Genomic DNA, 15,293 nt, shown 5'->3' with positions numbered 1-15,293 from the left:
TTAGTGAAAAGTGCTATATGTATATTGACGATTAATATATATATATATTGACAAGTGCTATAAGTATATTAACGAGTGATATCTATATATGTATATATATATATATATATATATATATATATATATATATATATATATATAATATGTATATATTGACAAGTGCTATAAGTATATTAACGAGTGATATATATATATATATATATATATATATATATATATATATACATATGTATATATATATTGACAAGTGCTATAAGTATATTAACGAGTGATATATATATATATATATATATATATATATATATATATATATATATATATATATATATATATATATATTATATATATATATATTGACAAGTGCTATATGTATACTGACAAGTCCTATATGTATACTGACAAGTCCTATATGTATATTGAGGAGTGCTATTGTAAATTCACGAGTGCTAAATATATATATTCATATAAACAGAAGAGTGCTATATGTATAGTGACAAGTCCTATATGTATATTGAGGAGTAATATTGTATTTTCACGAGTGCTAAATATATATATATACATATAAAGTGTTATATGCACATTGACAAGTGTTATATGCGCATTGACAAGTGTTATATGCACATTGACAAGTGCTATCTGCACATTGACAAGTGCTCTATGTATATTGGTAAGTACTATATGTATATTGGCAAGTGCTATATGTATATTGGTGAGTACTATATGTATATTGGGAAGTGCTATATGTATATTAGTATAATTGCTAGATGCATAATACGGTATGTTGTACGTGAGCTGGTGTACTTATGTACGTATGTAACATTTCATCGATTAACCATTATGAAAATGACGCGTAACCTCTACTTTTATTTAATTGAAAATTCATATATTAATCAATGAAATATTTTATTAAAATTACTCAATTAATATCGATCATGACAGTGATATACTGTAGATGTGCCGATAACCGTTGTCACGTAATCGACTGCTTCTTTCTTGTATTCCGTCTGGTAAACTGTCTTGTCACTATACATATAGCACTTGTCACTATACATATAGCACTTGTCACTTCTATTTATATGTATATATATATATATATATATATATATATATATATATATATATTTAGCACTCGTGAATATACAATAGCACTCCTCAATATACATATAGGACTAGTCAGTATACATATAGCACTTGTCAATATATATATATATATATATATATATATATATATATATATATATATATATATATATATATATATATATATATATATATATATATATATATATCACTCGTTAATATACTTATAGCATTTGTCAATATATATATATATATATATATATATATATATATATATATATATATATATATATATATATATATATATCACTCGTAAATATACTTATAGCACTTGTCACTGTACATATAGCACTTTTCACTATACATATATCACTTGTCACTATACATATATCACTTGTCACTGTACATATAGCACTTGTCACTATACATATACCACTCTTCACTATACATATACCACTCTTCATTATACATATACCACTCTTCATTATACATATACCACTCTTCACTATACATATATCACTTGTCACTATACATATAGCACTTGCCAATATACAAATAGTACTTGTCACTATACATATAGCACTTGTCACTATACAAATAGCACTTGTCACTATATATAACACTTGTCACTATACATATAGCACTTGTCACTATACATATAGCACTTTTCACTATACATATAGCACTTGTCACTATACATATAGCACTTGTCACTATACATATAGCACTTGTCACTATACATATAGCACTTGTCACTATACATATAGCACTTGTCACTATACATATAGCACTTGTCACTATACATATAGCACTTGTCACTATACATATAGCACTTGTCACTATACATATAGCACTTGGCACTATACATATAGCACTTGTCACTATACATATAGCACTTGTCACTATACATATAGCACTTGTCACTATACATATAGCACTTGTCACTATACATATAGCACTTGTCACTATACATATAGCACTTGTCACTATACATATAGCACTTGTCACTATACATATAGCACTTGTCACTATACATATAGCACTTGTCACTATACATATAGCACTTGTCACTATACATATAGCACTTGTCACTATACATATAGCACTTGTCAAAATACATATAGCACTTGTCAAAATACATATAGCACTTGTCACTATACATATAGCACTTGTCACTATACATATAGCACTTGTCAAAATACATATAGCACTTGTCAAAATACATATAGCACTTGTCGAAATACATATAGCACTTGTGAAAATACATATAGCACTTATCGATATATATGGATATAAATTTATATATATATTTAGCACTCGTCAATATACATATAGCACTTGTCATTATACTTATAGCACTTGTCAATATTGTTATATATCTATATCACTCGTCAATATACCTATAGCACTTGTCAATATACATATAGCACTTGTCAATATTATTATATATATATCAATCGTCAATATACTTATAGCACTTGTCAATATACATATAGCACTTGTCAATATACATATAGCACTTGTCAATATACATATAGCACTTGTCAATATTATTATATATATATATCAATCGTCAATATACTTATAGCACTTGTCAATATACATATAGCACTTGTCAATACACATATAGTACTTGTCACTATACATATAGCACTTGTCGCTATACATATAGCACTTGTCACTGTACATATAGCACTTGTCACTATACATATGGCACTTGTCACTATACATATAGCAATTGTCACTATACATATAGCAATTGTCACTATACATATAGCACTTGTCACTATACGTATAGCACTTGTCACTATACATATGCCAGTGGTCACTATACATATAGTATTTGTCACTATACATATAGTATTTGTCACTATACATATAGTATTTGTCACTATACATATAGTATTTGTCACTATACATATAGCACTTGTCGATATATATGTATATATATATAGATATATATTTAGCACTCGTGAATATGCATATATACATATGTATATACATATATACATATAGCACTTGTCACTATACATATAGCAGTTGTCACTTCTATTTATATGTATATATATATATATATATATATATATATATATATATATATATATATATATATATAGCACTCGTGAATATACAATAGCACTCCTCAATATACATATAGGACTTGTCAGTATACATATAGCACTTGTCAATATATATATATATATATATACATATATATATATATATATATATATATATATATATATATATATATATATATATATATATATATATATCACTCGTTAATATACTTATAGCACTTGTCAATATATACACACAATATATATATATATATATATATATATATATATATATATATATATATATATATATATATATATATATATATATATGTATGTATATATATATATATATATATATATATTTATATATATATATATATAATATATATATATATATCACTCGTTAATATACTTATAGCACTTGTCAATATATATACACACATATATATATATATATATATATATATATATATATATATATATATATCACTCGTAAATATACTTATAGCACTTGTCACTGTACATATAGCACTTTTCACTATACATATAGCACTTGTTACTATACATATATCACTTGTCACTATACATATACCACTCTTCACTATACATATACCACTCTTCACTATACATATACCACTCTTCACTATACATATACCACTCTTCACTATACATATATCACTTGTAACTATACATATAGCACTTGTCACTATACAAATAGCACTTGTCACTATATATATAACACTTGTCACTATACATATAGCACTTGTCACTATACATATAGCACTTGTTACTATACATATAGCACTTATCACTATACATATAGCACTTGTCACTATACATATAGCACTTGTCACTATACATATAGCACTTGTCACTATACATATAGCATTTGTCACTATACATATAGCACTTGTCAAAATGCATATAGCACTTGTCAAAATACATATAGCACTTGTCGAAATACGTATAGCACTTGTCAAAATACATATAGCACTTATCGATATATATGTATATAAATATATATATATATATATATATATATATATATATATATATATATATATATATATATATTTAGCACTCGTCAATATACATATAGCACATGTCATTATACTTATAGCACTTGTCAATATTGTTATATATCTATATCACTCGTCAATATACCTATAGCACTTGTCAATATACATATAGCACTTGTCAATATTATATATATATCAATCGTCAACTCACCCACACACCCCACCCCAACTACAACTCCCTTACACCATATTATAACCGCGTATACTTATAGCACTTGTCAATATACATATAGCACTTGTCAATACACATATAGTACTTGTCACTATACATATAGCACTTGTCGCTATACATATAGCACTTGTCACTGTACATATAGCACTTGTCACTATACATATGGCACTTGTCACTGTACATATAGCACTTGTCACTATACATATGGCACTTGTCACTATACATATAGCAATTGTCACTATACATATAGCACTTGTCACTATACGTATAGCACTTGTCACTATACATATAGTATTTGTCACTATACATATAGTATTTGTCACTATACATATAGCACTTGTCGATATATATGTATATATATACATATATATTTAGTACTCGTGAATATACAATAGCACTCGTGAATATACATATAGCACTTTTCACTATATATATGTATATATATATAGCACTCGTCAATATACTTATAGTACTTGTCAATATACATATAGCACTTGTCAATATACATATAGCACTTGTCAATATACACAAGGTTACACAGATCGCGACCGTCTGAGACGCTTTAATATCTCACCCCCCCCCCCCCCCCCCCCACCCCCCCCCCCCCCCCCCCCCCTTCTTCACTTGTCAATATACATATAACACTTGTCAATATACATATAGCACTTGTCAATATACATATAGCACTTGTTAATATGCATATATCACTTGTCGATATACATATAGCACTTGTCAATTTACATATAGCACTTGTTATTATGCATATAGCACTTGTCAATATGCATATAGTACTTGAAAATATGCATATAGCACTTACCAATATGCACATAGCACTTGTCAATATGCATATAGCACTTGTTAATGTGCATATAGCACTTGTCAGTATACATATAGCACTTTTGATTATTCGTATAACAATTTTGATTATTCATAGAACAATCTTAATTATACAAATGATATATTTAATGCAAATCCTAATAAATGCATTGCCACGATGTGATCTATTTATGCATCATGTTTTAGTTGTAGTCCTGCATCATAAAACCCTTGATACTGATTAGGCGTCACTTTTGATTATATAAATAAGGTGTGTTATTCACTATACTTACCACACATTTTAAGACTATACCACTTGTCAATATACATAAATCGAGTTTGATTATAGAATATTTAATCAATAAATATGTAGTGTGCAAAACTGTAAATACATTACCACATTGTGATCTGTTTATGCCTCATGTTTTAGTTGTAGTGATGTTTTTTTTTATAGTTGTATATACCATGCGGACACACATACATAGATACTTTTGGTCTCTAAATCGAAACTATAATAGTAACGCCCAAGATCCCTCTCCGCATCGCCGTCCGAGTAGACAAACCCTCGATATTGAAGACCCTCGTGAAGACTGTTTTCTCTTATATGACAACTTCTGCAAAATACTTCTTTTGATACTAGACATATAGAAACTTACCCGATAATAATGGAATAATAAAGCACGACTCTGATCACTATATATGTATTGACGAATATAGATTACTCGATTACAATGCTGTTAACTTTGAAAAGAAAATATAGATATCCACCATTTCAGAATAAATGTTCATTGTACAAACGTGTTAAATACATTGTCATAATGTGATCTCTTTATGTATTTTTTTTATGATTGAAGGATTGCTATTTTAGCTAGATACGGAATTGATTTCCAAATGATCATTAAATATTAGTTGCCTACTTTATAAAATCTGTTAAATGCATTTTTATAATGATATAATTATGCTGAGGTACCCTTGTTCCCAGTGTCTTTTGGGATGGAATTAGCGCGAGTCAGGGATCTCATTTGTACAACCGTGTTTCCTTCGGACGGATTCAAATATAAGATCAAGTCACATCATTGCTGAGCATAATTCATCACTGAACCCGCTTGACACAACAATCAATATGAACTTAAATATGAAATCTTTGGTTCTGTGGACGCTCTTTTCTCTGCTTGCTCTGATTGAAGGACTTGAGCCAGACTTACCAGTCAAAGAGTGTCAAGATGAATTTTCGTCGGTGACTTTGACAAGGACGCGACTACAAGCTACCACCGTCCTCTCAACCATCACTCTCCTGGATGTTACGCCTATCCACGTTAGCGTTACGGTTACGGATTGTTTACCTTATACTATTACTCACACGGAAACAGTCTCTCAGTATCAGGCTCCAGAACTGGCTTACTCCACACAATACCTTAGGGCGGTCAGCATTAAAGAGAAGAATCGGGCATACACTTCAACCAGCTACCAACCCAAGACCATCAGCATCACATACTCGGCTACCGATGTTGACGACCACGTGATGCAAGTTGTGGGGACAACTACGGCGACGACTGTATCGACAATATCTGTCGTGAAGACGCTTTCCGCTTCTATTACAACAACTGCAACATACACGGAAGTTGATGTCTTCAGCTCCACCACATATGTACCAGTATATGTAACTACCACCATGACGAACGCTTGGCCGATCCTCAAGACAGTTTACCAGACGGAATACAAGAAAGAAGCAGTCGATTACGTGACAACGGTTATCGGCACATCTACAGTATATCACTGCCATGATGATTATTAATTGAGTAATGTCAATAAAATGCTTTATTGATTCATATGAATTTTCAGTCAAATCAAAGTAGAGGTTACGCGTCAACATTGGGTCATTTTCAAAATGGTTGATCGAGGAATTGTTGCATAGTTACATCAGCTCTATTCAACTTACAACATATCTTACTATGCTTATACCAATTGTAACACTATACATATAGCATGTCACTATACATATTGCATTTGTCAAAACAACATATAGCAGTTGTCCATATACATATAGCAGTTGTCCATATACATATAGCAGTTGTCAATATACAAATAGCACTTGCCAATATACATATTGCACTTGTCACTATACAAATATATATATATGTATATATCACTAGTCACTATACATATAGCACTTGTCGCTATACATATAGCACTTGTCGCTATACATACAGCACTTGTCATTATACAAATAGCACTTGTCACTATACATATAGCACTTGTCACTATACATATAGCACTTGTCACTATACATATAGCACTTGTCGCTATTCATATAGCACTTGTCGCTATACATACAGCACTTGTCGCTATACATACAGCACTTGTCACTATACAAATAACACTTGTCACTAAACATATAGCACTTGTCACTATACATATAGCACTTGTCACTATACATATAGCACTTGTCACTATATATATAGCACTTGTCACTATACATATAGCACTTGTCACTATACATATAACACTCTTCTATTTATATGTATATATATGTATATATATATATATATATTTAGCACTCGTGAATATACAATAGCACTCCTCAATATACATATAGGACTTGTCAGTATACATATAGCACTTGTCAATATATTATATATATATATATATATATATATATATCTATATTTTATTATATATATAGATTTTATATATATCACTCGTTAATATACTTATAGCAATTTGTCAATATATATACATATAATATATATTATATATATATATCTATATATATAATAATATGATATATATATAATATATATCACTCGTCAATATACTTATAGCACTTGTCACTGTACATATAGCACTTTTCACTATACATATAGCACTTGTCGTCACTATACATATAGCACTTGTCGTCACTATACATATAGCACTTGTCACTGTACATATAGCACTTTTCACTATACATATAGTACTTGTCACTATACATATAACACTTGTCGTCACTATACATATAGCACTTGTCACTGTACATATAGCACTTGTCACTATACATATAGCACTTTTCACTATAAATATAGCACTTGTCACTATACATATAACACTTGTCGTCACTATACATATAGCACTTGTCACTGTACATATAGCACTTGTCACTGTACATATAGCACTTGTCACTATACATATAGCACTTGACACTATACATATAGCACTCTTCACTATACATATACCACTCTTCACTATACATATATCACTTGTCACTATACATATAGCACTTGCCAATATACAAATAGCACTTGTCACTATACATATAGCACTTGTCACTATATAAATAGCACTTGTCACTATATATATAACACTTGTCACTATACATATAGCACTTGTCACTATACATATAGCACTTGTCACTATATGAATAGCACTTGTCACTATATATATAACACTTGTCACTATACATATAGCACTTGTCACTATACATATAGCACTTGCCACTATACATATAGCACTTGTCACTACATATAGCACTTGTCACTATACATATAGCACTTGTCACTATACATATAGCACTTGTCACTATACATATAGCACTTGTCAAAATACATATAGCACATACATATAGTGACAAGTGCTATATGTATAGTGACAAGTGTTATATATATAGTGACAAGTGCTATTTGTATAGTGACAAGTGCTATTTGTATATTGGCAAGTGCTATATGTATAGTGACAAGTGATATATGTATAGTGAAGAGTGGTATATGTATAGTGAAGAGTGGTATATGTATAGTGAAGAGTGGTATATGTATAATGACAAGTGCTATATGTACAGTGACAAGTGATATATGTATAGTGACAAGTGATATATGTATAGTGAAAATGTGGCTTTATGTTACTAGTGAACAAGTGCTATAAGTATATTTACGAAGTGATATATATATATATTGATATATATATATATATATATATATATATATATATATATATGTATATATATTGACAAGTGCTATAAGTATATTAACGAGTGATATATATATATATATATATATATATATATATATATATATATATGTATATATATTGACAAGTGCTATATGTATATTGAGGAGTGCTATTGTATATTCACGAGTGCTAAATATATATATATTTATAGCATATTAAATAGAAGAAGAAGACTTATATGTTATAGTGACAAGTGCTATATGTATAGTGACAAGTGCTATTTGTATAGTGACAAGTGCTATATGTATAGTGACAAGTGCTATATGTATAGTGACAAGTGCTATATGTATAGTGACAAGTGCTATATGTATAGTGACAAGTGCTATATGTATAGTGACAAGTGCTATGTATAGTGATAAGTGCTATTTATATAGTGATAAGTGCTATTTATATAGTGACAAGTGCTATTTGTATAGTGACAAGTGCTATTTGTATATTGGCATGAGCTATATGTATATTGACAACTGCTATATGTATTTTGACAACTGCTATATGTATTTTGACTACTGCTATATGTATTTTGACAACTGCTATATGTATTTTGACAACTGCTATATGTATTTTGACAACTGCTATATGTATTTTGACAACTGCTATATGTATAGTGACATGCTATATGTATAGTGACAAGTGTTATGATTGGTATAAGTATAGTAAGATATGTTGTAAATTGAATAGAGCTGATGTAACTATGCAACAATTCCTCGATCAACCATTTTGAAAATGACCCAATGTTGACGCGTAACCTCTACTTTGATTTGACTGAAAATTCATATGAATCAATAAAGCATTTTATTGACATTACTCAATTAATAATCATCATGGCAGTGATATATTGTAGATGTGTCGGTAATCGTTGTCACGTAATCAACTGATTCTTTCACATACTCCGTCTGGTAAACTGTCTTGAGGATCGGCCAAGCGTTCGTCATGGTGGTAGCTACATAAACTGGTAAATATGTGGTGGAGCTGAAGACATCAACTTTAGTGAATACTGCAGTTGTTGTAATAGAAGCGGAAAGCGTCTTCACAACAGATATTGTCGATACAGTCGTCGCCGTAGTTGTCCCCACAACTTGCATCACGTGGTCGTCAACATCGGTAGCCGAGTATGTGATGCTGATGGTCTTGGGTTGGTAGCCTGGTTGAAGGTGTATGCCCGATTTTCTCTTTAATGTTTGACCTCCTTAAGGTAATGTTGTGGAGAGTAAGCCAGCTGTTGGAGGGCATTGATTACTGAGAGGCTGTTTCCGTGTGAGTAATAGTATAAGGTTAAACCCATCCGTAAAACGTAACGCCTAACGTGGATAGGTGTAACATCCACGCAGAGGTAGTGATGGTCGAGACGGACCGGTGGTTAGCTTGTACGTCGCGTACTTGTCAAACAGTCCACCGAGAAAATCATCTTGACATTCTTGACTGGTAAGTTGGCCTCAACAGTCCTTCAATTGTAGCAAGCAGAATAAAAAGAGCGGTCTCAGAACCAAAAGATTTTCATATTAAAGTTCATATTGATCGTTGTGTCAACGCGGGGTTTCCCAGTGAATGGGAATTATGATCAGCAATGACTGTGATTGACTTTATATTGAAATCCTCGAAGGAAACACGGTTGTACAAATGAGATCCCGAGCTCGCGCTAATTCCATCCCAAAAGACGCTGGGAACAAGGGTGCTTCAGTATATTGAGATAATAGATCTTAATAGATTTTGCAAAATATACAATTAATATTTGATGATTATGTGGAAGTAAATTCCTTCTCTACATAAAATAGCAACTCTACAATAAAAAAAGACATATCAAAAGATCACATTATGGCTATGTATTTACTAGGTTTTGTACATTACTCATTTATTCTTAAATAATTTTCCAAAGTTGACAACTTGACAATGGCTTTATCTATATATGTGGATAGATTTAGTTAGCAGACTCATGCTTTATTCTTCAATTATTACGGGTGAAGTCTTTCAAAATCAACAAGTCTACTTTAAAAGGATGTAGAAGACCTATCTATACTTTTAGCTCTTTAAATAAATAATCCGAGAATACACCAAGGGCATTTCAACTTATCACATATGGTGATATGTTGGGGAAATATACATTACTTTTCCCTTATCTTTTCCGATTAGAATATCAAGATTGGTTTTATCTATGAGCTTCGATTGATATAGTTAGAACAGTTGTGCTTCCTTATCCTTCAGTTGTTTTGAGATCCCCCCCCCCACATGCACACATACCTTTCTAAATAAATATGATGTATGAAGTGGCTTATCTTATGTTCTACCTTATATAGTTAGCAGAAGTATATTATGAAATGTGCTACATGTTTAATGAATTGATGTAATTTAAATTACATATATATAAAAGTTTTTACTAATATTCCTCAATTAATAACCATAACCGCCCTGGCAATGATATATTGTAGATGTGTCGATAACCGTTGTCACGTAATCGACTGCTTCTTTCTTGTATTCCGTTTGGTAAACTATCTTGAGGATTGGACATGCGTTAGTCATGGTGGTAGTTACATATACTGGGAAGTATGTGATGAAACTGAGGACATCAACTTGTGTGTATGTTACAGTTTCTGTGGTATGCTCTGAAGCAGTCTTCGACAGATATTGACGATAGTTTTTCTTGCATCACATGCTCGTCAACTTCAGTAGTCGAGTATGTGATGCTGATGTGTATGTCCGATTCTTTTCTTCGATCTTGAGTTCCGTAGCATAATGTGTGGAGTAAATTAAGCGGTGGAGCCTGATACCGTTTCCGTGCTTGTTATAAGAGTGTAAAGGTCCACAGTTCGTAGTCGTAACCCTAACATGGTAGGAGTAACATCCAAGAGAGTAAGGGTAGAAGAAAGTATGGTGACTTGTAATCGCTTACTTGTCAAAATCACCGGAAGTTCGCCTTGACAAACTTTCAGCGGCAAGTCTGGCTGAAGTACTTCAGTTGTAGGTAGCAGACGAAAGACCATCATATAAAAACTCATACTGATTTTTGTGTCAAGCTGTTTCAATGATGAATTATGCACAGCAATGGTGTAACCTGATATTGGAATCAATCATCCAGGTGAGATCCTAAGCTCGAGCTAATTCCTACCCAAAGTCAGTTAGTGGGAACAACGGTGTTATTAACTATAACAATGTACTTAATAATTATTTTTTGTTGCACCTAGTCTCCAATGATAACGTGGAAATCAGTTCTTTATCCACGTATATCAACATCCCTTCAATTAAACAAGTATACATCAAAATATCATACTATGGCAATGTGTTTGCTAGGTTTCGTACGTCATACGTTTATTCTTCAGAGATTCTGCGGAAATGATTTCCTTATTTTCCAAAGTTAACTACTTTACAGTCGCTTTATTTATATGCTTCGATGAATATGTTCAGAAAAGTCGTGCCTAATTCTTCAGTAATTACGGGGACAGTTCCTTATATGGGTACTTTTCTATATCTTTCTAGATTATAAGTCAACATTCCTTTTCTTTAAAAGCTTTAATTGTTTTAATCATCATAAATCTATCGAAATTAGTATCAATGTTTTTTTTTTTGTGATGTTTCATTCGCAAGTGCTATACGAACGGACGAAAATGCAAAAATTGTGCGGGCATGGAAGACATGTACGGGAGGGGGGAGGGGGAGAGGAGGAGAGGGGAAAGGGGGAAGAAGGGAAGAGAGAGAGGGACAAAAAAAGACAGACTCAAGACCAAAAGTAAATGCTGAGAAATGGACAGGGATACAGTCAGACACAGAACCCCTTCCAACCATCCATAGGCTTACTATCCCGCCATCTTGGGGGAAATTCTAACCAGGCTTTGACCCCAAAATTAGCTGAGATTCCTTTCCACAGACTTTGAACCGCAGTGAACTATCTCCTGGCCATTACCACAGGAATCATAATCCAAAATACTCCAATACTATTTTGGACATTACTGGGGAGTAAAACAATACATCAGATTTGTGATCTATTATACACATATGTAAACATAATATATATCATATCAGATTAAGCATGGACAAACAACAACGGAAAAACAGTGAGATACATTGATGAGGAAGAGTTCACTTCAAACATGTAAATAACAAATAAAAACAAACAATACTATAAAGATAGTATACATTTTCTTTAGCCAAAGTATAATATAGCTTTCATCAAAGATAACTGGAATGATCCTGTCTATGGAACAAGTAACAAAATCATGGAAATATGAAATAGATCTATAAATTTACATCAGAAAATATAAATCTTGTATAATTCATTTGTAATAGATAATTCTTCCAAACATATACATATATAATGTGTTGGTTTTGATATTTAGGGGTATTTACTGAAATTCATTTTGTAACGTGTGGAGTACTGTTTGTCTGTGTGTGGTATGTGTATCTACATCTTCTCCTAAGTGAGAAAATGCAAGTAAAAAACACTGATCAAGTAGAAAAGAGTGAGAGATTTCCTTGTTCCTTGGCCCTATTGGCGCATCAGAGTAGCAACAGTGACAGAACCATCCAGAGCAGCAGCAACAGATGTGCCACACTGAAGGGCATTGCACCAGTCAACGGTGACCACAGGAGACTTGTGACCTCCAACTTGCAAAACTTGCTCCAAGCCATTCTCACAAACCTGGGGAGAGAGAAATATAAACTGCATTATGTTTTTCTTTAGTTTAGTTCATTAACCTATGGTAATACATTGATTGAAATTGACTTAAACATTTTATTGTCCTCTCTAAAACATGGTCTAAAACTTAAGCAATAAGTTTTGATATTGAACGTCAAATGTATAAATTTATAGAAAAAATATAGTAGTAAATTTGTGAAAAAACATACACTTCATGACTTGATAAAATAGCTACATATTCAATCATTTCTGAACCATGAACTGAGTTCTTCTGAAGTATTTAAAAAGGATGTGAAAAACAAACAAGTTTCCCCCAGTTAGAGACAAAAAATACCCATTCTTCTATCTTCTCCCCAATATTCTGACATGTAATAAACAGACGAGATTGTATTTTCTATACCTTATAAACAATAGGTCCAGAGGGCGAGCAAGTAAGCACATGTTCCCCATCTTGGTGAAGGGCAAAAAGTGGTCCATACGGGCGGAGAAGAACACTCCGTCCAGTGCCCCCACTCCCCACACCCACAAGGAATGGCCCAGCTGCACGGTCGTGCAGGACGTGATCCATCACCCGTGCTCCAGTCTGTGCCATACTCCAGCACGCAAACTTGGGATAAAGTCAGAGAGTTAGTACCAATGCTTCTATAATCAACTTATCCTGATTAAGTCTATGTAATGTACAAGTCAAGCATTTAATTTTCTAAAATATACCTTCAATTCTTTTTTGAAGGATAAAATTTTTTTACTAACGACATGCAAAATAATAATGGTCAATAAGTTCCACTGTTTAAATCAATCTGATGGCTGATAAAATTACTATTATCAAAAGAACTTCATTTTTGCAAAAAAAATACTTGGTAACTACATACAATAGAGATATCAAAGTTTTAATTAATTCTTCAACCACTCCAACTTACTCTATTGTCACTTCCGATAGTGTATATATTATTTTCCTGAGGTGAGAGTCGCACAGTGAACACCTCTCCCTGATGTGCTGGCCACGAAGCAATCACATCAGGACAGCGCAAATCTATAATTCTCACAGAACCGTCGTTACAACCGCACACCAACAGTCCTCCATTGTGGTTCATGATGCAGCCGTTGACAACACCTCCATCTAAACGGTACGAACTCTGGAATGTGTTTTAAGGGAGAACTTTCAAACAAAGCAGACATTTTGTCCAATATGGAAATATGTAGGAAATTTTTTATGAAAATCATTACTCATTAGCTAAAACATGCAATGCACAAACAAAAAACAAAACAACACACTTGACAGTCTTAAATCCTTTACACATTTCCAACATGTTTCAACCCCTTTTACCTCAATTTTGAGACTCTTCATGTCAATAGTGTGCAGTGACGGGGGTGCTGGTGGAGTCGAGGTGCCCTGAGGTCTCACACGAGGAGCAACACTGATTACTGCACTGCCTTCCCCTGGACTCACTCGCACACCCATTATTCTGCACAAGATTATA

At 32.1% G+C, this 15,293-nt stretch overlaps 1 protein-coding gene across 3 annotated transcripts in view; it reads right to left on the bottom strand.

The window, feature by feature from the left end:
- Window positions 1–13,149: 13,149 nt before the first annotated feature.
- Window positions 13,150–15,293, bottom strand: part of LOC122260070 (WD repeat-containing protein 91) — a 12,814-nt gene continuing 10,670 nt past the window's right edge. For all 3 annotated transcript variants that reach the window (XM_043027167.2, XM_043027168.2, XM_043027169.2), the window contains 4 exons: window positions 15,140–15,278; window positions 14,733–14,948; window positions 14,216–14,422; window positions 13,150–13,818 (listed from right to left, as the gene is read on the bottom strand). In XM_043027167.2, the coding sequence (XP_042883101.1) occupies window positions 13,666–13,818; window positions 14,216–14,422; window positions 14,733–14,948; window positions 15,140–15,278 (715 nt within the window). In that variant the 3' untranslated portion in view covers window positions 13,150–13,665. The remainder of the gene's footprint in view (window positions 13,819–14,215; window positions 14,423–14,732; window positions 14,949–15,139; window positions 15,279–15,293) is intronic.

The sequence above is a fragment of the Penaeus japonicus genome, unplaced genomic scaffold (genome assembly GCF_977035675.1).
Source record: "Penaeus japonicus unplaced genomic scaffold, GWHDUDI00000001_assembly GWHDUDI00000009, whole genome shotgun sequence".
NCBI lineage: Eukaryota > Metazoa > Arthropoda > Malacostraca > Decapoda > Penaeidae > Penaeus > Penaeus japonicus.
This window is presented reverse-complemented; position numbering and strand designations above follow the sequence as displayed.